General features: G+C 47.7%; 1 protein-coding gene across 1 annotated transcript in view; it reads right to left on the bottom strand.

Annotated features, from left to right (window-relative positions):
- The window catches only part of LOC147098086 (leucine-rich repeat LGI family member 3-like), a 61,868-nt gene that overhangs the window by 20,680 nt on the left and 13,660 nt on the right, over positions 1–27,528 (bottom strand). The window contains exons 2-5 of the mRNA XM_085971319.1: positions 23,852–23,923; positions 11,542–11,613; positions 11,379–11,450; positions 3,084–3,155 (exon numbers count right to left, since the gene is read on the bottom strand). Coding sequence (XP_085827445.1) covers positions 3,084–3,155; positions 11,379–11,450; positions 11,542–11,613; positions 23,852–23,923 — 288 coding nt within the window. The remainder of the gene's footprint in view (positions 1–3,083; positions 3,156–11,378; positions 11,451–11,541; positions 11,614–23,851; positions 23,924–27,528) is intronic.

The raw sequence follows: 27,528 nt of genomic DNA, 5'->3' as shown, positions 1-27,528 counted from the left end.
TGCACAAAGCCTTCATAATAAAATAGATGAAATAATGACACAAATAGAGATAAATGGGTTTGATCTAGTAGCCATTACTGAGATGTGGTTACAGGTTGACCAAGGTTGGGAACTAAATATTCCAGGGTACTTGACTTTTAGAAAAGATAGGCAAAATGGAAATGGAGGTGGGGTAACCCTAATAATAAAGGACGAGATAAAGGCAGTAGTGAGAATGGATCTTAGCTCAGAAAATCAGGATGTCGAATCAGTATGGGTGAGGCTAAGAAATAACAAAGGGCAGAAAACACTGGTGGCCCCCTAACAGTAATCATTGTGTTGGACAGAGTATAAATCAGGAAATTAGAGGAGCATGTAACAAGGGTAATGCAATAATCCTGGGGGACTTTAATCTTCATATAGACTGGGCAAACCAAATTAGCAAAATTGGGAGGATGAGTTCATAGAATGCAGTCGAGACAGTTTTTTTTAGAAGAATATGTTGAGAAACCAACTAGGGAACAGGCTATTTTAGATCTAGTATTGTGTAATGAGACAGGGCTAATTAGTAACCTTATACTAAAGGACCCTCTGGGAAGAGTGATCATAATATGGTAGAATTTCATATTAAGTTTGAGAGTGATGCGATTAAGTCCGAAACTAGGGTCTTAAATTTTAAAAAAGCCAATCACGGAGGTATGAGAGGTGAGTTGGCTGAGGTAGATTGGGAATTTAGATTAAAAGATATGATGGTAGATAAGCAATGGCAAAAAATAATTCATAATTCTCAACAAATATTCATTCCCTTGAGGAATAAAAACTCCACGGGAAAAGTGGTACAACCATGGCTAACTAGAGAAGTTAAGGATTTATTAGATTAAAGGAAGAGGCTTACAATGTTGCCAAAAATAGTAAGGCTGAATATTGGGAGGGTTTTAAAAATCAGCAAAGGATGACCAAGAAAGTGCTAAAGAGGGAGAAAATAGAATGAGAGTAAACTAGCAAGAAACATAAAAATTGATTGTAAGCTATTTTACAAGTATGTAAAAAGTAAGAGATTAGTGAAAGTAAATGCGTGTCCCTTAGAGGCAGAGACAGGAGAAATTATAATGAGGAATAATGAAATGACATGTGAAGGAATAAGCCATATAACCTATTGAGAAAAATACACCATTCTATGAAAGAATTCTGGCCGTATTAAAACATGACAGACTGGGTCTGGAAATCTAGAAACCTAACTATGAAAAAGCTGTGAAAGTATTCTGGCTATAGAGATAAGATAAGATGTTGACACTGAATCAATAACCTTATTGAAACAGAAGGTTAAAGGCTCCGGTAGTCTGAATTTTTTGGAACAAGACAATGGTTCACCCTGGTTAAGGTGTTCTAATTAACACTTCGCAAAGAAGCACATAAAAGTAACAAACATCTGCCTTCGTAAAAATGACATCAAGTTACACCGTTTTTTATGGTAAACTTAGAACACCTAGAGAAGAGACATAGGCCTAGAAATTCACTATGGCCCCGCCAGCTGGCTAGCGCCCAAAAGTTAGCGCTGGGCGGGGAGCCATTAGCGATCATCAGATATTCAGTTTCTGCGCCCCAATTCGGAACCGGGCGCTATTCCAGGGTGTGCCCGCCTCCGCTTGGGGCGCTGAAACTGAATTTCAGCGCTCTTGGCGCCGCTGCGCCAGCCGCTGCGGAGCAGCAGGCTGCGGTACTGCAGGCCTCCTCCTTCTCTTAAGGGGGAGCTGCCTGCAACGGGGAGATCGCCGCTGGATAGTGCCGGCAAATGAGCCCGGCACCACGGAGAAGTGCCGGGTTCGCGGAAAGCAGCCGGCAATGCCGCGGGGGGGGGGGGGTGGTGGAGGAGGCCGGGGAAGGAGGTGCGGGCAGGCGGCCGCCGAAAAAGCGGCCGGCCGCACCGCCACCTTAAAGCGCCCCACTAAGGCTACAGTACGGCCCCGTTTTCTGGTCGCTGTTTGCGGCCGCTGCGGAGGAGGCGGCCGCAACTAAATATGGGGATCGGGCTGGTTTCGGGGCGGAACCGGGGCACTGCGCACACCGATGACGTCATCGGTGCCGGCGCAGCGCTAACGGCTACCGCCGCCAATACCGCTGCACTGAATATCAGCGCAAACTCCTTTTTGGCGCAGAAGCCCTCTTTAGGCGGTAACTGGCCGCAAAGCTGGCAGCGCCTTAATGAATTTCTAGGCCATAATTCTGTAGTGCTACCAGCTGAGGTGACTGTAAGAATTGCAGGGGTCAGCAGAAAAATGACTAGAGATAATTAGCTTACATCAGCAAAAAACCTTAAAGGAAATACCACTGGAAAAGGACATAAATATTGAACTCTCAAATGGGATAGTAGACTCGCTTTAAAGGGGCAAAGCGATTCTTGGCTTCAGAGGCAGCTCTGTAAGTCCCACAACTACAGAAAACAGGCAGTTTGAGCACAAATGTGTCATCCAAGATATAATTCAGAGTTTATATATTGCCAAATCTGGCTATGGATACATGTTCACACTACTGGACCTAATGTGTTGAAGCCTCTGCCCAGGCAATTGCCCATGACTTTGCATTTTGTAGCTTTTTAGGGAAAACTGTGAGTCACTCAGTAATGCTTAATGGACATGTATGGGCTTGTAGCTTGCTTGCTTGCTTTATGGAATCAGGGAGAATTTGCCAGAGTTTTTCATGAAATTGGCCACAGTTTTTTACTTCCTTTGATTTTTTTACCACCTCAGGCAGTTTACATTGCTGTGTGTGGGCAGACTGGTGCACAAGGTAACATTGTCTGGTAAATGGGGTGAACACGATTCACAAGTGAACTAGCAGAGCAAGACACAGAGCTCTGATGATGCCCACAAGTTACCACTTTGATTCATAATATAACAATATAATTTAAATATTTCCTTTACATTATAGGATTATTGCTTATTTGCGATCTTCCAAAACTCAGAGGTGAAATCCTCCTCTGCAATATTAGCAACTGAACATGGTAATATTGCATTGCGCAATCTCACTCCATATCTCTGTTGGATTCTGTATTGTTTATGAAATATCGCTGTAGTTTTCAAATGATGATTAAACAAATTGCTCACAAATGTGTCAAAAAATGAAGGTTCATGAAGACATCTCTGGGAAGTGTCAGAAGATTGTTGTTTTCCAATGATCTGGAAGGAAAAAAGTATCAAATGATTAAATATTGCACTAGTAAAAAGCAGGAAATAATAGTTAGCAGACCACATAGGTATAATAAGCTTAAATATTAATACTAAGGTGAAATACAGAAACTGCAATTTTTTACCTCAGAAAGGTAGAGAAGTGAGAGACAGAACGTTAAAGAAAGCGAAAATGTAGATGCAGAGACACAGACACACAGACAGGCAGAGACAGACATACAGGCAGAGACAGACACACAGGCAGAGACAGACACACAGAGACACAGACACACAGGCAAAGAAGGGAATGAGAGAGTGGACGGTGGTTGAGTTAAAAAGAAAGAAAGACTTGCATTTATATAGCACCTTTCACGACCCCAGGACATCCCAAAGCGCTTTACAGCTAATTAAGTACTTTTGAAATGTAGTCACTGTTGTAATGTAGGAAATGTGGCAGCCAATTTGCACACAGCAAGGTCCCACAAAGAGCAATGTGATAATGACCGGATAATCTGTTTTTGTTATGTTGATTGAGGGATAAATATTGGCCAGGACACCGGGGAGAACTCCCCTGCTCTTCTTCAAAATAGTGCCATGGGATCTTTCACAACCACCTGAGAGAGCAGACTGGGCCTCGGTTTAACGTCTCATCCAAAAGACGGCACCTCTGACAGTGCGGCACTCCCTCAGCACTGCACTGGAGTGTCAGCCTAGATTTTTGTGCTCGAGTCCCTGGAGTGGGACGTGAACCCACAACCTTCTGACTCAGAGGCGAGGGTGCTGCCCACTGAGGCACGGCTGTTGGCACAAGCCCTAATTCAGCCTGTACCAAATCAGACATGGAAAAGGCGTTTGCTTCTAGTCATGTAAACACGCTGACAAGTGCCTGCCAGTTTGGCTCCGTGGGTAGCACTCTCACCTCTTGAGGTTCAAGCCCCACTCCAGGACTGAAGCACATCATCCAGGCTGACACTCCATACTGAGGGAGCGCTGTATGGTCGGAGCTGCTGTATTTTGAATGAGATGTTAAACTGAAACCCTGCCAGTCTGTTCTGGTGGACGGTGACCGGGGCGACATTTATCTTGATCCAACGCCACCAAAATCAGACTGGTCATTTTATTTTGGGATCGATGGCGCGAAAGAGACAGAGTGAATTCTGTTGCTGTTTTCAGCACATTAGTGCAGGAAACGTTTTCAGGCTGGGAAATTGGGCTGAAGCCATTGCCTCCCGATTTCTACCATTAAAATGGTTCCTCAGTGTACCCTTGTGTTGTTTGACCCTTCCTGTGATCTACCTGCCGAGTTCCGAATCACCTTCTTTGTACAAGTGTAAATGGGCCAGCAGCACAGCAGCTGCGAGGCCCCTGGTTTCAGACTGAGGTTTACACCGTGCAGCAGCGGAGACAGGCGGAGGTGAGGATTCCCGACACACAAGAGTCGGCAGAGTTTGAATCGTGACTTCTGCAGCCGGGAAATGATTTTCTTGGTGATTTTTTTTTCTTTGCCAGCTTGCCTACAGGCACACGCTTCTGACCGGATCAAACCACCACCAGATTGAGTGAGTGGGCAAAACTGTGGCAGATGGCGTTCAATGTGGGAAAAGTGTGAGGTCATAGAATCTAACAGCACAGAAGGTGGTCATTCGGCCCATCACGCCTGTGCCGGCTCTTTGAAAGAGCTCTCCAATTTAGTCCCACACCCCAGCTTCTTCCCATAACCCTGCAAATTAATCCTCTTCAAATACATGTCCAATCGCCTTGTGAAGTTCCTCTGGAATCTGATTCCACCGCCCTTCAGGTAGCACATTCCAGATCTTAACAACCCTCTGCGTGAAGAAAATTCTCCTAATTTCCCCTTTATTTCTTTTTCCAATTATTTAAAATCTGTGACCTCTGCTTTCCGGCTCACTTACCAGAGGAAACAGTTTCTCCCTATCAAAACCCCTCATAATTTTAGATATCTCTCTCAGGTCTCCCCTTCTAAAGGAGAATATTATCAGCTTCTCCAATCTCTCCACATAACTGAAGTCCCTCATCTCTGCCAGCATCCTGGTAAACCTTCTCTGCACCCTCTCTAAGGCCTTGGCATCGTTCCTAAAGTGTGGGGCCCAGAATTGTACACAATACTCCAGCTGGGGCCTAACCAGAGATTTGCAAAGGTTTACCATGACTTCCTTGTTCTTGTATTCAATGCCTATTTACAAAGCCCGGTATACCATACAGTTTCATAACTGTATGGAGATAGTAGATGCATTGCTGGTCATCTTCCAGAACTCGATAGACTCTGGAACAGTTCCCATGGATTGGCGGGTAGCTAATGTTGCCCCACTATTCAAAAAAGGTGGTAGAGAAAAAGCGGGGAATTATAGACCGGTAAGCTTGACATCGGTAGTGGGGAAAATGCTAGAGTCCATTATAAAAGATGTAATAGCAGAGCACTTGGAAAGCAGTGACAGGATCGGACAAAGTCAACATGGATTTACAAAAGGTAAATCGTGCTTGACTAATCTACTGGAATTTTTTGAGGATGTAACTGGTAAAATAGATAAGGGAGAACCAGTGGATGTGGTGTATTTGGACTTTCAGAAGGCTTTCGATAAGGTCCCGCATAAGAGATTAGCTTGTAAAATTAAGGCACATGGGATTGGGGGCAAGGTATTGACTTGGATAGAGAACTGGTTGGCAGGTAGAAAGCAAAGAGTTGGAATACACGGGTCATTTTCCGAGTGGCAGGCAGTGACTAGTGGGGTACCGCAAGGATCGGTCCTAGGACCCCAGCTGTTCACAATATATATTAATGATCTGGACGAGGGAATTGGATGTAGTATCTCCAAATTTGCAGACGACACAAAGCTGGGTGGGAGGGTATGCTGTGAGGAGGGTGTTGTGAAACTCCAGTACGATTTGGACAGGTTGGGTGATTGGGCAGAAACATGGCAAATGCACTATAATGTGGATAAATGTGAGGTTATCCACTTTGGTGGCAAAAACAGGAAGGCAGATTATTATTTGAATGGCAATAGATTGGGAGAAGGGGAAGTGCAAAGAGACCTGGGTGTTCTTGTGCACCAGTCGCTGAAGGTAAGCATGCAGGTGCAGCAGGCGGTTAAGAAGGCAAATGGTATGTTGGCCTTCGTAGCAAGAGGGTTCGAGTACAGGAACAAGGATGTCTTGCTGCAGTTGTACAGGGCCTTGGTGAGACCACACCTTGAGTATTGTGTGCAGTTTTGGTCGCCTTATCTGAGGAAGGATGTTCTTGCCATGGAGGGAGTGCAGCGAAGATTCCCCAGACTGATACCTGGGATGGCAGGAATGACGTACGAGGAGAGATTGGGTCGATTGGGCTTATACTCGCTGGAGTTTAGAAGAATGAGAGGGGATCTCATTGAAACTTATAAAATTCTAACAGGACTGGACAGACTAGATGCAGGAAGGATGTTCCTGATGGTCGGGGAGTCCAGAACTAGGGGTCACAGTCTAAGGATAAGGGATAAGCCATTTAGGACAGAGATGAGGAGGAATTTCTTCACCCAGAGAGTGGTGAACCTGTGGAATTCTCTACCACAGAAGGCAGTAGAGGCCAATTCATTAAATATATTCAAGAAGGAGTTAGATATATTTCTTAAGGCTAAAGGGATCAAGGGATATGGGGAGAAGGCAGGGACAGGGTACTGAGTTTGGATGATCAGCCATGATCTCATTGAATGGCGGAGCAGGCTCGAAGGGCCGAATGGCCTACTCCTGCTCCTATCTTCTATGTTTCTATGTTTCTATGTAACTGTCTTATCAACTTGTCCTGCCACCTTCAAGGATTTGTAAATATGCACCCCCAGGTCCCTTTGTTCTTGCATTCCCCCTCAAAATAGTATCATTGAGATTACACTGCCTCTCCATGTTGTTTCACCCAAAGTGCATCACTTCACACTTAGCCACATTAAATTGCACCTGCCATGACTCTACCCATTTCACCAGTGCGACTATGTCCTCCTGAAGTCTGCTAGTATCATGCTCACTATTTACTATGTTGCCACGTTTTGTATCGTCCGCAAACTTCGAAACTGTACTCCCTGACATGAATCATGAATCAGTCATTCATGAAAGAAAGACTTATGAAATGATACCGAGTGGCCTGCGGGTGGCACTGTCCAGGGAGAGTAGAAATACTCGGGCACGGGCCCAGCTTGCGCAGGACATTCTTAACAGGTACTAGTGAAGGACATAACTAGACCTCCATGTTGTAAAACAGTTGATTAAAGCTTTGTTTAATGCTTAGACCAAGTGCCTAGTAGTTTTCTTACGTCACTCCCTTTACCCAAGTCCAGGTCATTTATATATAACAAGAAAAGCAATGGTCCCAATACCGATTCTTGGGCGCCCCCATTACATACTTCTCCCAGTCAGAAAAACATCACCGCTACTCTCTGCGTTCTATCCCTTAGCCAGTTTGGTACCCAAGTTACCACCGTCCCTTTAATACCACTTTGAATCTAAGAGCGAGAAATCGGAATATTTTCTTAATGGCGAGACTAGGAGCTGTGGAGAAGCAAAGACATTCAGGTGTCCACATAAATCACTGAAAGTGAGTGCGTCGGTACAAAGGAAATTAAAAAGGCTAATGGAGTGTTGGTCTTTACCTCAAGGGGGCTGGAATACAAAGGGGTGGAGGTGATGCTTCAGTTGTACAGGGCCTGGGTCAGACCCCATCTGGAGCACTGTGTTCAGTTCTGGGCATCGCACCTCAGGAGGGATATATAGGCCTCGGAGGGGATGCAGAGCAGATTCACCAGAATGATACCAGGATTTAAAGGGTTAAATTATGAAGCAAGGTTGCATAAATTTGGAATGTGTTCCCTTGAACTTAGAAGACCTGGAGGTCCCGCGCAGGCCGCTCAACGGCTTTCGAATGGAAAAAAACTTGCACACGCGGTAATTTGAAAAATTAGCGGGTACATTGGTCGTGGTGTTTAAGATGATTAAAGGATTTGATTGGGTGGATAGAGAGAAACTATTCCCTCCTGTGGGGAAATCCAGAACAAGGGGGCACAACCTTAAAATTAGAGCCAGGCCGTTCAGGGGTGGTGTCAGGAAACACTTCTTCACACAAAGGGGAGTGGAAAACTGGAACTCTCTCCCCCCACAAAAGGTTGTGGCTGCTGGGGGATCAACTGGAGCTGTCAAGACTGAGATTGATAGATTTTTGTTAGGTAAGGGTATCAGAGGCGGGTAAATGAAGTTGAGGTACAGATCACACATGATCTAATTGAATGGCGGAACAGGCTCGATGGGCTGAATGGCCTACTCCTGTAGAGAGCGGGATACAGCCGCCCACTTTCACAGGGTTACTGGCTTCTCCAAGGTTCAGGGTGCAATCGATGAAACACATGTTGCTTAGCGTACTTCCAGAAAACATTCTGCTCCGTTAACAGATCCCAGTTGGGGTCAGAGGAGTAGTTGGCGTGCAGCAATTGGCCCGAGCAACCCTAGGCCAGGGAAGGGGAAATTCACCCCGGATTCCCAACTTTTAGCAGTGATCCCAGCAGGAAAAAACACTTGTGGACACTGGGCGAGGACACTGGGTGAGGGCACTGGGAGAGGGCACTGGGCGAGGGCACTGGGAGAGAGCACTGGGTAAGGGCACTGGGTGAGGACACTGGGCGAGGGCACTGGGAGAGAGCACTGGGTAAGGGCACTGGGTGAGGACACTGGGCGAGGGCACTGTGTGAGAGCACTGGGTGAGAGCATTGGGTGTGGGCACTGGGCGAGGGCACTGGGTGAGCGCACTGGGTGTGGGCACTGGGCGAGGGCACTGGGTGAGGGCACTGGGTGCAGGCACTGGGCGAGAGCACTGGGTGAAGGCACTGGGCGTGGGCACTGGGTGAGAGCACTGGGTGAGGGCACCCGGCACGGGCACTGGGTGAGGGCACTGGGCGAGAGCACTGGGTGAGGGCACTGGGTGTGGGCACAGGGCGAGGGCACTGGGTGAGGGCACTGGGTACGGGCACTGGGTGAGAGCACTGGGTGAAGGCACTGGGGCGGGCAATGGGCGAGAGCACTGGGTGAGGGCACTGGGCGTGGGCACAGGGCAAGGGCACTGGGCGAGAGCACTGGGCGAGAACACTGGGTGAGGGCATTGGGTGCGGGCACTGGGTGAGGGCACTGGGCGAGGGCACTGGGTGAGGGCACTGGGTGAGGGCACTGGGCGTGGGCACTGGGTGAGGGCACTGGGTGTGGGCACTGGGTGAGGGCACTGGGTGAAGGCACTGGGCGCGGGCACTGGGCAAGAGCACTGGGTGAGGGCACTGGGCGCGGGCACTGGGTGAGGGCACTGGGCGAGAACACTGGGTGAGGGCACTGGGTGTGGGCACTGGGCGTGGGCACTGGGTGAGGGCACTGGGTGTGGGCACTGGGCGAGGGCACTGGGCGAGGGCACTGGGCGCGGGCACTGGGCGAGAGCAATGGGTGAGGGCACTGGGCGCGGGCACTGGGTGAGGGCACTGGGCGAGAACACTGGGTGAGGGCACTGGGTGTGGGCACTGGGCGAGGGCACTGGGTGAAGGCACTGGGCACGGGCACTGGGCGAGAGCACTGGGTGAGGGCACTGGGCGCGGGCACTGGGTGAGGGCACTGGGCGAGGGCACTGGGTGTGGGCACTGGGTGTGGGCACTGGGCGAGGGCACTGGGTGAGGGCACTGGGAGAGAGCACTGGGTGAAGGCACTGGGTGAGGACACTGGGCGAGGGCACTGGGCGAGAGCACTGGGCGAGGGCACTGGGTGTAGGCACTGGGTGTGGGCACTGGGTGAGGACACTGGGAGAGAGCACTGGGTGAGGGCACTGGGTGAGGGCACTGGGCGCGGGCACTGGGTGAGGGCACTGGGCGAGGGCACTGGGCGAGGGCACTGGGTGTGGGCACTGGGTGTGGGCACTGGGTGAGGCACTGGGCGAGGGCACTGGGCGAGGGCACTGGGTGTGGGCACTGGGTGTGGGCACTGGGTGAGGCACTGGGCAAGGGCACTGGGCGAGGGCACTGGGCGAGGGCACTGGGAGAGGGCACTGGGCAAGGGCACTGGGAGAGAGCACTGGGTGAGGGCACTGCGTGAGGACACTGGGTGAGGGCACTGGGTGAGAGCACTGGGTGTGGGCACTGAGTGAGGGCACTGGGTGAGGGCACTGGGCGAGGGCACTGGGTGTGGGCACTGGGCGAGGGCACTGGGTGAGGGCACTGGGTGCGGGCACTGGGCGAGAGCACTGGGTGAGGGCACTGGGTGTGGGCACTGGGTGAGGGCACTGGGTGAGGGCACTGGGCACGGGCACTGAGCGAGAGCACAGGGTGAGGGCACTGGGTACAGGCACTGGGTGAGAGCACTGGGCGCGGACACTGGGAGAGGCAACTGGGTGAGGGCACTGGGTGAGGGCACTGGGTGTGGGCACTGGGTGTGGGCACTGGGCGAGGGCACTGGGCGAGGGCACTGGGCGAGGGCACTGGGCACTGGGCGAGAGCACTGGGTGAGGGCACTGGGCACGGGCACTGGGTGAGGGCACTGGGCGAGGGCACTGGGCGAGGGCACTGGGCACTGGGCGAGAGCACTGGGTGAGGGCACTGGGCACAGGCACTGGGTGAGGGCACTGGGCGAGAGCACTGGGTGAGGGCACTGGATGTGGGCACTGGGCGAGGGCACTGGGCGAGGGCACTGGGCGCAGGCACTGGGCGAGAGCACTGGATGAGGGCACTGGGCATGGGCACTGGGTGAGGGCACTGGGTGAGGGCACTGGGTGTGGGCAGTGGGTGTGGGCACTGGGTGTGGGCACTGGAAGAGGCACTGGGCGAGGGCACTGGGTGAGGGCACTGGGTGAGGGCACTGGGCGAGGCACTGGGTGAGGGCACTGGGTGTGGGCACTGGGCGCGGGCACTGGGCGCGGGCACTGGGCGAGGGTGTGATTGGCCTTGGCTGTGATACCTGCCATGATGGAATAGCTCATCGACACTCACTGCCTCAGCGGACACATGAAGGAAGGACACTTGTGTGAGGTACAGGAGGGCTGCCAGAACCTGAGATTGTACCCCAACGGGAAGTTAATACATTCCGCACAGGATGGAAGAAAATGGAGGGAGAAAAACAGTAACTAATGGTCCCCAGCTGAGGCGCAACTATAATAACACAACACTTATTCATTATTGATTGCTCCATTCTTTCTAAGTCTGGGGTAAGCTAATCATTGAGTGTGGAAAGACTTACAGGTGGGTTAGAGACTTGAGCCCTCGGAACGTGTATTTGGAGAGTGATTGGATGTTGTTGTTCTCTATGAACCTGTGAACACACGAAGAAAGCCAGAGTTCAGCACAAATGCAATTATTCTTAAAGGCGAGTGAAGTAATGAAGAAACATGGCACAGACTTACAGGTACTGGAGGTAAGATAAACCATTGAATGCATCATTTCCGATCAGGGTGAAGGTGTTTGAATTCAGCATGCTGTCGGGAGAGAGAATAGAACAAAATCTTCAATCCAGAGTCTTGTGGTCATTTCTCTGCCTCAAAGTGTTGGGTAACTTGTTATCTGATACACACCTTCTCCGCTCTAATTGCAGTTTTTGCCTTTCTCTATCACAATCCTTCTTGCTCCTCTATTTTAGCGATATAACTATGATCAGTTTCTGCCTTGGTTTGTACCTTTTCCTTTTTTTCTCTCCCACATGGCAGCTGTCTCTCACTCTGCCAGCGTATTTCACACTTCATCTAGAGCCATCCTTTGTCTCTTTACCTGTCCTATTACCATCTCATCTCACCTTGAATATCTCTTAATGTCTCTTCACCCCCCACAGACCTTCCCTTTTGTTCTTTCATCCCCTCCCCCATTTCCCAGCCCCCAAACTTGCTTCTTAATCTGTTTCATTTCCTGCTTTTTTCTCAGTCCTGACGAAGGGTCTTCGACCTGAAATGTTAACTCTGTTTCTCTCTCCACGGATGTTGCCTGACCTGCTGAGTTTTCCCAGCGTTTTCTGTTGTTAGTAACTATGATCAGTGGTGCTCTTCAGTTTCCTCTCTTCTTCCTGATCACACTCTGCCTTCCTCCTCCCTGTATCTTCACTGTGCTGAAATCAGGACTGATCACACCGTCTCCTGCTCTAGCTCGCTCTCTGCCAAACCAACTGTGTCAGGCAGTGTGAACTTTGAACCTTCACTGAGATTTCGCAATCAGACTCTTACAGTGAATAAAATGCCAGCTATGTTTCCCAGCAGTCACTGTGCTCACTGTCATTCAGGGTATGTGAATCACTGAAATGTTTCCCAGAGATGTAATACACTGCTGCGTAAATCCAAGCTTTTATTTCTGTACAAAATGCTCCCGGTCAAAAGAGATGTTAAAAGGAAATAGAATGGTTTAAAGCTTTTTAAGGTTATCGATGGCGAGAGTGAGATTCTACCTTTAATCAGTCGTAACTATCACCGGGCTCATTAAGTGTAGTCATATTTTGATGTGGCTGGGTATGTCCTAACACTGGTGCTGTATGCTAACTGTAAGGTTGAGAAAGAATCAATTTCATACTAATGGAGGCACAGCTCAGTGAGGGTGAAACTGCTCTATAACCCATAGTCATTACAGTAGTTTCACTCCCACATAAGAATTAGGAGCAGGAGTCGGCCATTCGGCCCCTCGAGCCTGCTCCGCCATTCAATAAGATCATGGCTGATCATCGACCTCAACTCCACTTTCCCGCCCGATCTCCATATCCCTCGATTCCCCTCAAGTCCAACAATCTATCGATCTCAGCCTTGAATATACTCAACGATTCAGCATTCACAGCCCTCTGGGGCAGAGAATTCCAAAGATTCACAACCCTCCGAGTGAAGAAATTCCTCCTCATCTCAGTCTTAAATGGCCGACCCCTTATCCTGAGACTATGCCCCCTAGTTCTAGACTCTCCAGCCAGGGGAAACAACCTCTCAGCATCTACCCTGTCAATCCCCCTCAGAATCTTGTATGTTTCAATGAGATCACCTCTCATTCCTCTAAACTCCAGACAGTATCGGCCCATTCTACACAATCTCTCATCATAGGACAGCCCTCTCATCCCAGGAATCAATCTAGTGAACCTTCCTATCACCGCCTCTAAGGCAAGTATGTCCTTCCTCAGATAAGGAGACCAAAACTGTGCACAGTACTCCAGGTGTGGTCTCACCAAAGCCCTGTCCAATTGTAGCAAGACTTCCTTACTCTTATACTCCACAAAGGAGTATGGGTGAACTGTGCCTCCATGAAACTGAACATTTACTTGTGTTCCTTAATGATAGTCAAACTGCTCTATAATCATTGCAGGTGATCGAGAAGTTTCACTCTTGGTGAGCAGTTTGGGAAAGCAATGCCTGATTAGTATGATACTGCACCTTTTGCAATCGGTAGAGATAATGAGAGAGAGACAAATAAGGTAACAAAAACAAGCTGGAAAAATGAGAGAGAGTGAGAAAGTGAAAAGGGAAACAAACAAGTGCTCCACAAGCCAGGCTGTGATTCCCACCATCACACTTTACCAACCAGGGGTGTTCCATTATCACTAAAGGTTTAAGAAAAAGCAAATGCAAGATAATGGATACCTGGCATTGATCTACTAATGTAATCAGCTGAGTGGGTCTGATAATGTCATGAGCTATGAGAGCAATTTATGACCATCAGCAAAAATCTAACATTGAATTCCATTACACAAACTCACCATCAGTCAATATAATTAAGGCAAGAGAGTTGTTCTGACATGCCATTCTGCGTCAGGCCCCCCGACTTTCACCGTATTGTGTAACTTTCCTCGACAGTTTCTCTACGCACTGCCCTTTTCGGAACTAGATGTAATATCTCCAAGTTTGCAGACGACACAAAGCTGGGTGGGCGTGTGTGCTGTGAGGAGGATGCCGAGAAACTCCAGGATGATTTGGACAGGTTGAGTGATTGGGCAGAAGCATGGCAGATGCAATATAACGTGGATAAATGTGAGGTTATCCACTTTGGTAGCAAAAACAGGAAGGCAGATTATTATCTGAATGGCAATAGATTGGGAGAAGGGGAAGTGCAACGAGACCTAGGTGTCCTTGTGCACCAGTCGCTGAAGGTAAGCATGCAGGTGCAGCAGGCGGTTAAGAAGGCAAATGGTATGTTGGCCTTCGTAGCAAGAGGGTTCGAGTACAGGAGCAAGGATGTCTTGCTGCAGTTGTACAGGGCCTTGGTGAGACCACATCTTGAGTATTGTGTGCAGTTTTGTTCGCCTTATCTGAGGAAGGATGTTCTTGCCATGGAAGGAGTTCAGCGAAGATTCACCAGGCTGATACCTGGGATGGCAGGAATGACGTATGAGGAGAGATTGGATCGATTGGGCTTGTACTCGCTGGAGTTTAGAAGAATGAGAGGGGATCTCATCGAAACTTATAAAATTCTAACAGGACTAGACAGACTAGATGCAGGGAGAATGTTTCCGATGGTCGGGGAGTCCAGAACCAGGGGTCACAGTCTAAGGATAAAGGGGTAAGCCATTTAGGACAGAGATGAGGAGGAATTTCTTCACCCAGAGAGTGGTGAACCTGTGGAATTCTCTACCACAGAAGGCAGTAGAGGCCAATTCATTAAATATATTCAAGAAGGAGTTGGATATATTTCTCAAGGCTAAAGTGGTATGGGGAGAAAGCAGGGACCAGGTACTGAATTTGTATGATCAGCCATGATCTCATTGAATGGCGGAGCAGGCTCGAGGGGCCAAATGGCCTACTCCTGCTCCTATCTTCTATGTTTCTATGTTTTAATCAGCAGAGGTGCATCTGATTTTAACAGCCAGCATTCTTCCTCCCTTGGTCCCATCGAAGAGTGAAGGAGGTTGATTGCTAGACCGTTGTCCATACAGTTGGCAAGATCTCCACGTGCCAGCATTTTAGTGGAACCTTTGATTTTAAACAGTGCTGGTGGGGGTGAGTGCTGCCCATTGTAAGATTAGCTGTCACAATAACGAGCTGGAACCTTCCTTCACTTTTCACACCTGGTTAAAATTAAATTGCTGACAAGGGGAAACATAGAGAAACATAGAGATAGGAACAGGAGTAGGCCATTCGGCCCTTCGAGCCTGCTCCGCCATTCAATGAGATCATGGCTGATCTTCGTCTGAGATCATAGCTGATCTTACCAGTTCAGTACCCCGTCCCCGCCTTTTCTCCGTAACCCTTAATCCCCTTAGCCTTCAGAAATATATCCAATTCTCTCTTGAAAATATTTATTGAATTAGCCTTCACAGCCCTCTGTGGCAGGGAATTCCACAGGCTCACCACTCTTTGAGTGAAGAAATTCTTCCTCATCTCTGTTTTAAATGATTTGCCCGCTATTTTTAGACTGTGGCCCCTGGTTCTGTGCTCCCCTGCCATTGGAAACATTCTCTCTGAATTCAGCCTGTCCAGGCCTGCCATAATTTTATATGTTTCGATGAGATCCCCTCTCAATCTTCTAAACTCCAGTGAGTACAAGCCCAAACTATTCAATCTCTCCTCGTAGGTCATTCCCGCCATTCCAGGTATCAGCCTGGTGAATCGCCGCTGCACTCTTTCCATGGCAAGAACATCCTTCCGCAGATGGGGCGACCAAAACTGTACACAATACTCCAGATGCGGTCTCACCAGCACCTTGTACAGCTGTAGTAAGGTATCCCTATTCCTATTCTCGAACCCCCTTGATATGAAGGCCAAATAGTAATATGGAGGTGAGGGAAGGCATAAAAAGGGAAATTAGAGAAGCGTGCGATAAGAGCACAGCTGTCATCATGGGTGACTTTAATTTACATATTGATTGGACTACCCAAATTAGTAAAAATTCTGAGGAGGAGGAATTCCTGGAATGTTTTCGGGACGGTTATCTGGACCAATATGTCGAGGAGCCGACTCGAGATCAGGCCATTTTAGACTGGGTATTGTGCAATGAGAAGGGACTTATCAGCAATCTTCTTGTACGAGGCCCCTTGGGTCAGAGCGATCATAATATGATCGAGCTCTCAGTCGAGATGGAGAGTGAGGAAATTGAATCAGAGACTAAGGTCCAGAACTTAAATAAAGGGAATTACGAGGGTATGAGACGGGAATTGGGTAAGATTGATTGGGTGGTGTTTCTGGGGGGATTGACAGTGGATAGACAATGGCAAGCATTCAAAGATAGAATGGAAGAATTCCAGAACATGTTTATACCGGTTTGGCATAAAAATAAACCTAAAAAGGTGACTCAACCGTGGATAACGAGGGAAATTAGGGACAGCATAAAATCAAAAAAAAGGGCATATCAACTGGCAAAAAAAAGCACCAGACCGGAAGATTGGGGACAGTACAGGATACAGCAAAAGAGGACAAAGGGATTAATCAGGAAGGGGAAAATAGAATACGAAAGTAAACTTGCAGCAAACATAAAGACAGACTGCAAAAGCTTTTATCGGTATATCAGGAGGAAAAGACTGGTAAAATCCCAAGTCGGTCCCTTGCAGTCCGATTCGGGAGAATATATAATGGAGAATAAGGAAATGGCAGACCAATTAAACTCATACTTTGGTTCTGTATTCACAAAGGAGGACACAAATAACCTCCCAGGAATATCGGCAAACATAGGGACTAATGAGAGGGAGGAGCTGACAGAAATTAGTATCTCTAGGGATATGGTGTTGGGTAAGTTGAGGGGACTGAAGGCCGACAAATCCCCGGGGCCTGATAAACTACATCCTAGGGTACTTAAGGAGGTGGCCCTGGAGATAGCAGATGCTCTAAGGATCATCTTCCGGAACTCCATTGACTCGGGAACAGTACCCGTGGATTGGAGGGTAGCTAATGTTACCCCAATATTTAAAAAGGGGGGTAGAGAGAAAGCAGGGAATTATAGACCAGTAAGCCTTACATCGGTTGTGGGCAAAATGCTAGAGTCCATTATTAAGGATAAAATAGCGGAGCACTTGACAAATGGGGAAAGGATCGGACAGAGTCAACATGGATTTACAAAGGGTAAATCGTGTTTGACTAATCTGCTGGAATTTTTTGAGGAGGTAACTGGTAGAATAGATGGGGGAGAGCCAGTGGATGTGGTGTACCTTGACTTCCAGAAAGCCTTCGATAAGGTTCCACACAAAAGATTATCATGCAAAATTAAGGCTCATGGGATTGGGGGCAAAGTATTAACGTGGATAGAGAACTGGCTGGCGGATAGAAAACAGAGAGTTGGAATAAACGGCTCGTTTTCGGAGTGGCAGGCAGTGACCAGCGGGGTGCCGCAAGGATCTGTCCTGGGACCCCAGCTGTTCACAATATATATAAATGATCTGGATCAGGGAATTGGATGCAATATTTCCAAATTCGCTGACGACACTAAACTAGGAGGAGGGGTGGGCTCTGATGAGGATGTCAGGAGGCTACAGTGCGATTTGGACAGGTTGGGGGAATGGGCGGATACGTGGCAGATGCACTATAATGTGGATAAATGCGAGGTTATCCACTTTGGGGGTAAAAACAGGAGGGTAGATTATTATCTAAATGGCAATAGATTGGGAGATGGGGAAGTGCAGAGGGACCTGGGTGTTCTTGTGCACCAGTCACTGAAGGAGAGCATGCAGGTGCAACAGGCGATTAAGAAGGCAAATGGTATGTTGGCCTTCATATCAAGGGGGTTCGAGTATAGGAATAGGGATACCTTACTACAGCTGTACAAGGTGCTGGTGAGACCGCATCTGGAGTATTGTGTCCAGTTTTGGTCGCCCCATCTGCGGAAGGATGTTCTTGCCATGGAAAGAGTGCAACGGCGATTCACCAGGCTGATACCTGGAATGGCGGGAATGACCTACGAAGAGAGATTAAATAGTTTGGGCTTGTACTCACTGGAGTTTAGAAGATTGAGAGGGGATCTCATCGAAACATATAAAATTATGGCAGGCCTGGACAGGCTGAATTCAGAGAGAATGTTTCCAATGGCCGGGGAGCACAGAACCAGGGGCCACAGTCTAAAAATAGCGGGCAAATCATTTAAAACAGAGATGAGGAAGAATTTCTTCACTCAAAGAGTGGTGAGCCTGTGGAATTCCCTGCCACAGAGGGCTGTGAAGGCTAATTCAATAAATATTTTCAAGAGAGAATTGGATATATTTCTGAAGGCTAAGGGGATTAAGGGTTACGGAGAAAAGGCGGGGACGGGGTACTGAACTGGTAAGATCAGCTATGATCTCAGACGAAGATCAGCCATGATCTCATTGAATGGCGGAGCAGGCTCGAAGGGCCGAATGGCCTACTCCTGTTCCTATCTCTATGTATCTCTATGTATACCATTTGCCTTCTTAATCGCCTGTTGCACCTGCATGCTCTCCTTCAGTGACTGGTGCACAAGAACACCCAGGTCCCTCTGCACTTCCCCATCTCCCAATCTATTGCCATTTAGATAATAATCCACCCTCCTGTTTTTACCCCCAAAGTGGATAACCTCGCATTTATCCACATTATAGTGCATCTGCCACGTATCCGCCCATTCCCCCAACCTGTCCAAATCGCACTGTAGCCTCCTGACATCCTCATCAGAGCCCACCCCTCCTCCTAGTTTAGTGTCGTCAGCGAATTTGGAAATATTGCATCCAATTCCCTGATCCAGATCATTTATATATATTGTGAACAGCTGGGGTCCCAGGACAGATCCTTGCGGCACCCCGCTGGTCACTGCCTGCCACTCCGAAAACGAGCCGTTTATTCCAACTCTCTGTTTTCTATCCGCCAGCCAGTTCTCTATCCACGTTAATACTTTGCCCCCAATCCCATGAGCCTTAATTTTGCATGATAATCTTTTGTGTGGAACCTTATCGAAGGCTTTCTGGAAGTCAAGGTACACCACATCCACTGGCTCTCCCCCATCTATTTTACCAGTTACTTCCTCAAAAAATTCCAGCAGATTAGTCAAACACGATTTACCCTTTGTAAATCCATGTTGACTCTGTCCGATCCTTTCCCCATTTGTCAAGTGCTCCGCTATTTTATCCTTAATAATGGACTCTAGCATTTTGCCCACAACCGATGTAAGGCTTACTGGTCTATAATTCCCTGCTTTCTCTCTACCCCCCTTTTTAAATATTGGGGTAACATTAGCTACCCTCCAATCCACGGGTACTGTTCCCGAGTCAATGGAGTTCCGGAAGATGATCCTTAGAGCATCTGCTATCTCCAGGGCCACCTCCTTAAGTACCCTAGGATGTAGTTTATCAGGCCCCGGGGATTTGTCGGCCTTCAGTCCCCTCAACTTACCCAACACCATATCCCTAGAGATACTAATTTCTGTCAGCTCCTCCCTCTCATTAGTCCCTATGTTTGCCGATATTCCTGGGAGGTTATTTGTGTCCTCCTTTGTGAATACAGAACCAAAGTATGAGTTTAATTGGTCTGCCATTTCCTTATTCTCCATTATATATTCTCCCGAATCGGACTGCAAGGGACCGACTTGGGATTTTACCAGTCTTTTCCTCCTGATATACCGATAAAAGCTTTTGCAGTCTGTCTTTATGTTTGCTGCAAGTTTACTTTCGTATTCTATTTTCCCCTTCCTGATTAATCCCTTTGTCCTCTTTTGCTGTATCCTGTACTGCCCCCAATCTTCCGGTCTGGTGCTTTTTTTTGCCAGTTGATATGCCCTTTTTTTTGATTTTATGCTGTCCCTAATTTCCCTCGTTATCCACGGTTGAGTCACCTTTTTAGGTTTATTTTTATGCCAAACCGGTATAAACATGTTCTGGAATTCTTCCATTCTATCTTTGAATGCTTGCCATTGTCTGTCCACTGTCAATCCCCCCAGAAACACCACCCAATCAATCTTACCCAATTCCCGTCTCATACCCTCGTAATTCCCTTTATTTAAGTTCTGGACCTTAGTCTCTGATTCAATTTCCTCACTCTCCATCTCGACTGAGAGCTCGATCATATTATGATCGCTCTGACCCAAGGGGCCTCGTACAAGAAGATTGCTGATAAGTCCCTTCTCATTGCACAATACCCAGTCTAAAATGGCCTGATCCCGAGTCGGCTCCTCGACATATTGGTCCAGATAACCGTCCCGAAAACATTCCAGGAATTCCTCCTCCTCAGAATTTTTACTAATTTGGGTAGTCCAATCAATATGTAAATTAAAGTCACCCATGATGACAGCTGTGCTCTTATCGCACGCTTCTCTAATTTCCCTTTTTATGCCTTCCCTCACCTCCATATTACTATTTGGAGGCCTATATATCACACCCACTAACGTTTTCCTCCCCTTGCTATTTCTCATTTCTACCCATACAGATTCCGTTTCATCCGAGTTAATATCCTTCCTTTCCATTGCATTAATCCCCTCCTTTACCAGCAATGCTACCCCACCTCCCCTACCTTTTTGCCGATCCTTCCTAAATATTGTATATCCCTGGATGTTAAGTTCCCAGCCTTGCCCACCCTGCAGCCACGTTTCTGTAATCCCAATCAAATCATACTTGTTTACCTCTATTTCCACAACTAATTCATCCACCTTGTTCCTAATGCTTCTAGCATTAAGATACAAAGCCTTCAGGCTTGCTTTTTTCACACTCTCATTATGAATTAGTTTGGCCCTTTGTGTTTCTCTCCTTTGCTTATTGCTTCTCACCTTTCTACCATCTATTTCTAACTTCATATGACTTCCCTCTTTTCCACTACCTAGGTTCCCATCCCCCTGCCAAATTAGTTTAAATCCTCCCGAACCGCCCTAGAAAATATTACCCCGAGGACATCGGCTCCCTCACAGTTCAGGTGTAGACCGTCCCCTTGGTACAGGTCACTCCTCCCCAAGAACTGGTTACAATGCCTCAAGAATTTAAATCCCTCTCCCTTGCACCACTGCTCAAGCCACGTATTTAGCTTATCTATCTTACTCTCTCTAAACTTATTAGCTCGTGGCACTGGTAGCAATCCAGAGATTACTACCTTTGAGGTCCTACTTTTCAATTTAGCTCCTAACTCCCTAAATTCAGCTTGTAGGACCTCCTCCCTCTTTTTACCTACATCGTTGGTACCTACATGTACCACGACAACTGGCTGATCCCCCTCCCCCTTCAGAATGCTCTGCACCCACTCCAAGACATCCTTGACCCTTGCACCAGGGAGGCAACATACCATCTTGGAGTCTCGGTCTCGGCCACAGAAACTCCTATCTATCCCCCTTACAATTGAATCCCCTATCACTATAGCCCTATCCCTCTTTTTCCCGCCCTTCTGTGCAGCAGAGCCAGTCATGGTGCCCTGAACCTGGCTGCTGGTGCCTTCCCCTGATAAGTCATCTCCCCCAACAGTACCCAAAACGGTAAACCTGTTTTGGAGGGAGATGACCGCAGGTGACTCCTGCACTACCTTCCTGCCTTTACCCTGCCTTTTGGTCACCCATTTACTGTCTGAGCTAGCCTTTACCTGCGGTGTGACCAACTCACTGAATGTGCTATCCACAACATCCTCAGCATCGCGTATGCTCCAGAGTGAGTCCATTCGCAGCTCCAGCGCCGCCATGCGGTCTGCTAGGAGCTGCAGCTGGACACACTTCCTGCACACATAGTTGTCAGGGAAAGACTGACTGAAACTCTGAGAAGATAACCCTGCAACCCCCAGTTTTAGCCATTTTCCCAGCAACTGCCTTGGGATTTTTGACAATTCTTGCCGAAACAAACACTTGCCCTATCCATAATGTAGGCACTGAACAGGCTGGATAGTGCCATCACGAAATAACAACAGAAAACGCTGGAAAAACTCAGCAGGCCAGGCAACATCCGTGGAAAGAGAAATAGAGTCAACGTTTCAGGTCGAAGACCCTTCGTCAGAACTGGGAAAAAAAACAGGAAAAGGAATAGATTTTAAAGCAAGTGGGGGCTGGGAAAAGGGGGAGGGGGTGAAAGAACAAAAGGGAAGGTCAGCGACAGGATAGAAAGCAGGAGCGATTAAGAGACATTGAGAGGCATTAAAAGATATTCAAGGAACAAAGGATGGCTCTAGATGAAGTGTGAATGGCGCGGGCAGAATGAAGGACAGCTGCTGTGTGGGAGGAAGAAAAAAACCCAGGCGAAAGTGTGGATTAAAAAAAAGGAAAAATATATATATGTGATAGGGGCCGAGGTTATGATCCGAAATTGTTGAACTCAATGTTTAGTCCAGAGTGCTATAAAGTGCCTAATCGGAAGATGAGGTGCTGTTCCTCGAGCTTACGCTGAGCTTCCGTGGAACAATGCAAGAGGTCGAGGATGGTGAGGTCTGAGTGGGAATGGAGCGGTGAATTAAAGTGATAGGCCAGCGGGAGCTCGGGGTCCCCCTTACGGACTGAACGGAGGTGTTCCGCAAAACGGTCACCCAATCTGCGTTTGGTCATCCCATCTTGTCTTTGGGAGTTGCAGCAGGATTCAGGCCAGAAAGATGCATCTTCTGTCTGCTGACTGCACATGTCCCGCGTAAGATGAGGTTGGACAGTCTCAGTGCAAATCCACTGAAGAAACCTGCTCACAAATTGGCACAAGATTGACAGTCTGAGAAGATGGATGCTTGATGCGAGGAACCGATTGGTGGAGTTAAGCTGGGTTTTCGGAGGATGGTGTCAAGGAATGTTTACCTGCTATAGTCAATGCATCTCGAAACTTTCCTCTTGCTGTTCCTAAAATTTAAAGAGCATAACTAGAGGCCATCAATATAAGATAGTCACCAAGAAATCCAATAGGCAATTCAGAAGAAACTTTTTTACCAAGAGAGTGGTGAGAAAGTGGAACTCGCTACCACAGGGAGTGGTTGAAGCGAATAGTATAGATGCATTTAAGGGGAGGCTGGACAAACATATGAGGGAGAAGGGAATAGAGGGTTACGCTGATAGAGTTAGATGAGGAAAGACGGGAGGAGGCTCGAGTGGAGCATAAACGCCGGCATGGACTGGTTGGGCCGAATGGCCTGTTTCTGTGCCGTACATCCGGTGTAAAAATACACCAGCCTTCCAAGATGGAAACAAAACTCTGCTCAAACCATAAAGATATTATACCTTTTCCATAAAGGCCTTAGGATTGACCAAAATATTGTGAATTTGATAAGGTGACTTCAGATAGCTGTAGTTTAGAATTCCTCAGTCTTTGTGGATTAAACGCAATACAACATATATCTGCATGTTGATGGGGATTATCTAGGCCAGTAAATTTCCTGGAGGCACATCGTTACACGTATTTTCAAGTTAATTGTGTCAGAAATTCCCTATTTTTGAATTGTTAATCATCTGAGGTCAGAAATGCAATGTTCTGAACTACCGAGTGGAACGCTGATGAGCAGGCGCTCGCACGTTGACTGTTTTTCAAAGACGCAGCACTGCTTGACCACCTAGACTAAAGCCCTGGAGCCTGAGTCATTTCCAGATCCAACAGTCCAAGGATATCCAACCTGTGGCTTTTGGGTCACGTGCAGTTCACGAGCCCAGGCAAATAAATCCTATTTACTTGCTGGTTTTCCCTGTTAAATTTTGAGGACTGGAGATTTTGGAGAGAGCTGTTCTTAGGACAAATTCTAACTCAGAACACCAAGACCTGTTAGAATCCACAGCTTGAGGTATGTACTGTACAGATGAATGGAGACATTTAAATTTTTATATGTGACCCACAAAAGCAAAAGTTTGGGCATGTGTGAAGTAAAAAAATAAAGATTTCCCCATTCTGTCACATTTACTTACAGGAATTGTAGAGTTGGGAGGTGGGAAAAGGCACGTTCAGGAACTTGTCTGAATTTCGCATTCACAAATGTCCTGGAAGAACAAAATGACACGTTGTTGAATAATTAATACCCAAATATAACTTAATAAGGAAAACAAATTTTCTACACACCTAATTTTATTCGCAGAACCATCTGCAAAAGAAAGCTATTATTTTTCAAGTTATCAGCCTTGGCTCAGTCTCGCAGTCAGAAGATGCTGAGTTCAAGCCCTATTCTGGGGATTGAGCGCATAACCCAGGCTTACTTCAGTGCAGTACTGAGGGAGTGGTACGCTAGCAGAGGTGTCATCATTTGGATAAGGTATCCTGGCCAATACTTATCCTCAACCAACGTCACCAATAAAGATTATCTGGTCATCCGATACAACATAGGTTAAGATACAGAGTAAAGCTCCCTCTAAACTGTCCCATCAAACACTCCCAGGGCAGGTACAGCACGGGTTAGATACAGAGTAAAGCTCCCTCTACACTGTAGTGTATGTAACCGTTCCACCTTTAAGAGAACTATTTTAAGGGTTGCACTACTTTATCTTGGCTGCTGTATACTGTAATACCGGTGGTGACCACACCGGTATATAAGTGCTGTGTAATGATTTATTGGGCAGTTCCGCCCTGACCTTCGACTAGTAAAGACCTGTTAAAATTTACTCTTGTGGTCTGTGTAGTAATTCTCAATATAACACACAGACTTAACAGTGGCGACGAGTACGATCTTACCCTGCGGCAGAGATACATCCAAGGCAGTTTAACGGGCGTCGAGAAGAGGCATCCGCCCTCATCATTCTGCTGAGAAAAGACTCGGGTCTGCAGAGCAAAGGAAGAATTCTAACACGAAGCCTTCCATCAGCAACAGGCAGTGATCATCCCTTCTATCACGGTGGTGGGTAAGCCGATCAGCGACGAGCAGCAAGTCGGCCACGTTGGCTGTGAAGTAGGGGAGGGAAAAACGGAGGATATAAGGGCGGAGAACTCGACCACGGCCGGGGAAAAGAGCCGGACAGAAGTCGGGGCCAGAGGCGCTGAGACTGGGGCAGCGTAAGGCACGGAAGCCGCGGTGAATACAAACGCAGCCGGTGTGAGAGACCGGGCTGCAAGCGGGCTGCGAGACGCAACAGCGTCGAGAGAGAGCTCGACCGCGACCGGTGAAAAAGGCCGGGCAGCTACCGAGGCCGCGAGGCGCAGCGACCGGGACAGCGTAAGGCGCGGGAGAAAATAGCGGGCTGGGAGACGCAACAGCGTCGAGAGAGAGCTCGACCGCGACCGGTGAAAAAGGCCGGGCAGCTACCGAGGCCGCGAGGCGCAGCGACCGGGACAGCGTAAGGCGCGGGAGAAAATTTAAAAAAACGCGGAGAACTCAGCCGCAGCCGGGGGGGAAAGGACCGGACTGCAAGAGGGGCTGGGAGGCACGATTTGAAAACCGCTGGGGAGGGCGAACGCAGCAATACGGCAATCGCCATTACAGCCAGCGGGGGAGATAGGCAAACGCGGGAAGCCGCCATTTTCGTAGGCGGGGGAAGAAGACGAGCGCGGGAAGCCGCCATTTTCATAGGCGGGGGAAGAAGACGAGCGCGGGAAACCGCCATTTTGAAAAAAATAAAATAAAATAAAAGAGAAATTTCTTTTTGTCTCTCAAGAAGATTGCGAGGATGCCTAAGCGTGGTAACATCAACGATTTCGATCCCGATGTTGAAGATTGGGCCACGTATGTAGAACGCATAGAGATATATTGTAAGGCAAATAAAATATCAAATGAAGATAAAGCACTAACCTTACTAAACTCAATGGCTGCGAAGACATACGGGCTATTGAAGCATCTTCTATCACCAGCTAAACCGGCGGATCAGACTTTCGCTAATATTGTTGCTGTCCTGAAGAATCATTTGAACCCCACACCGCTGATGTTAGCGGAACGATTTAAATTTTATGCGAGAACGCAACTGAAAGAGGAAAGCAATGCGGAGTATTTAATTGAACTGCGTAAGCTAGCGAAATACTGTCAGTTTGGGGAAAGTCTGACAGAAGCACTGAGAGACAAATTCGTGTGTGGATTGTCGAAAGAAGGAACACAAAAGCGGCTACTTGAAGAGAATGATCTTACACTTGATAAGGCTGTCACTATTGCAGCATCGCACGAAGCCGCAGCGAGAGGCACTGCTGAAATGCAGCTGAAGGCAGCGATACTCAGCGTAGATCAAATGGCTTTGGGTACAACAAAATGTTATCGTTGTGGAAAGACAACACACGATCAGAACCAATGCTGGTTTAAAAACCAGGAATGTAGAAAATGTGGCAAGCTTGGTCACATAGCTAAAGTATGCCGGTCAGGAAAGAAGACCAGCAACAAAAAGTCACCGCAGGAAAAGTACAGAAAGGTACATAAGGTGGCTGAGAAGAGTTCGGATGAACAGAATTCAGATTCAGACTCCAACAGCAAGGAACTGGGTAGTCTGAGAATTCACAATGTGAGTAAGGAAGCTGACCGACAAACTATCTGGGTCACACTGCAGATAGCAGGCGTCCAAGTGAAGATGGAATTGGACACCGGATCGGCGTTGACGGTCATGAATAAACAAGACTACAAAAGGTTATTCACACATATTCCCCTACGGGATACGGAGATAGTATTGCAGACATACACGGGGCAAAGAGTATACCCCATCGGAAAGATAAAAGTCAAGGTGGTACACAAGGGCAAAGCACACCAAGGAATGGACATATATGTACTACCTGAGGGAGGTCCACCACTTCTGGGACGGGAGTGGATCAGGAAAAATAAATATGGACTGGCACTCCCTAAAAGCAATAACGGTAGTTTCCGGCAAAAACAAAGATGTCAAACCTGCACGATTGTCCAGAATATGGGATGAGGGCATAGGCAGCAGTGACAGTGACAAAGCAGAGAGTGAGAACTCGGTGAAGACAATCAGCTCAGACTCTGGAACTGATGATGGTAAGACCAGCCCATGTGCAAAAGACAAGTCTAAAATGGACTTGCAGACTAATGATGGAAAAACGAAGGAGTGCATAAATGCTTCAGAAGAGAACAAAGTATCAGAACAGAATTCCACTGAACAACAACAACATAGTTCGACAGAGAATTCTGAGTCTGTCCAGTCTACAGACATGCACATTTCTGAGGAACACCGGGCTCGAACTCAACTCCATTTCAAACTACAACAACAATTAGAACAAATGATTCGCCGTTTGGAGCAAGAGATGAATGCAAAGAAAAAGTTCTTTGACACAGAGTGGGAGAATCTGGAAAGACAGCAGAAGCAGCTGATTGAGAAAATGGAACAGGAACACACAAATCGTCTGCGCGATGAGGCCAAACGAATCAAAGCTGAGCAAGAAAGGGAATATGTCAAATTCATCGATCAGTTGAAAGCTAAGAAGAAAGAGCACCCTTTTGTGAGCAGTGTCAGCAGTAATAAGCCACTCAGGGGATTGGTGGCAGAGGCAAAGGCTGAAGTGATGGAGGAAATAGAAGACAATAGAGAAGAAGCAGAAGATGATGACTCATCTGAACCATTATCACCCCTACCAGGTCACGCACGTGGTCCCTCCGAACTGAGCCAAATCAGTCTGGAAGTAGAAAAACTTCCCAAGGTACTCGAGCCTTTAGAAGTCAGCAATG

The sequence above is a fragment of the Somniosus microcephalus genome, chromosome 30 (genome assembly GCF_052327205.1).
Source record: "Somniosus microcephalus isolate GS21.2 chromosome 30, FLI_Smic_1.0, whole genome shotgun sequence".
Classification (NCBI taxonomy): domain Eukaryota; kingdom Metazoa; phylum Chordata; class Chondrichthyes; order Squaliformes; family Somniosidae; genus Somniosus; species Somniosus microcephalus.
The sequence above is the reverse complement of the archived record's forward strand: the minus strand, read 5'-3'. Positions and strand labels throughout refer to the sequence as shown.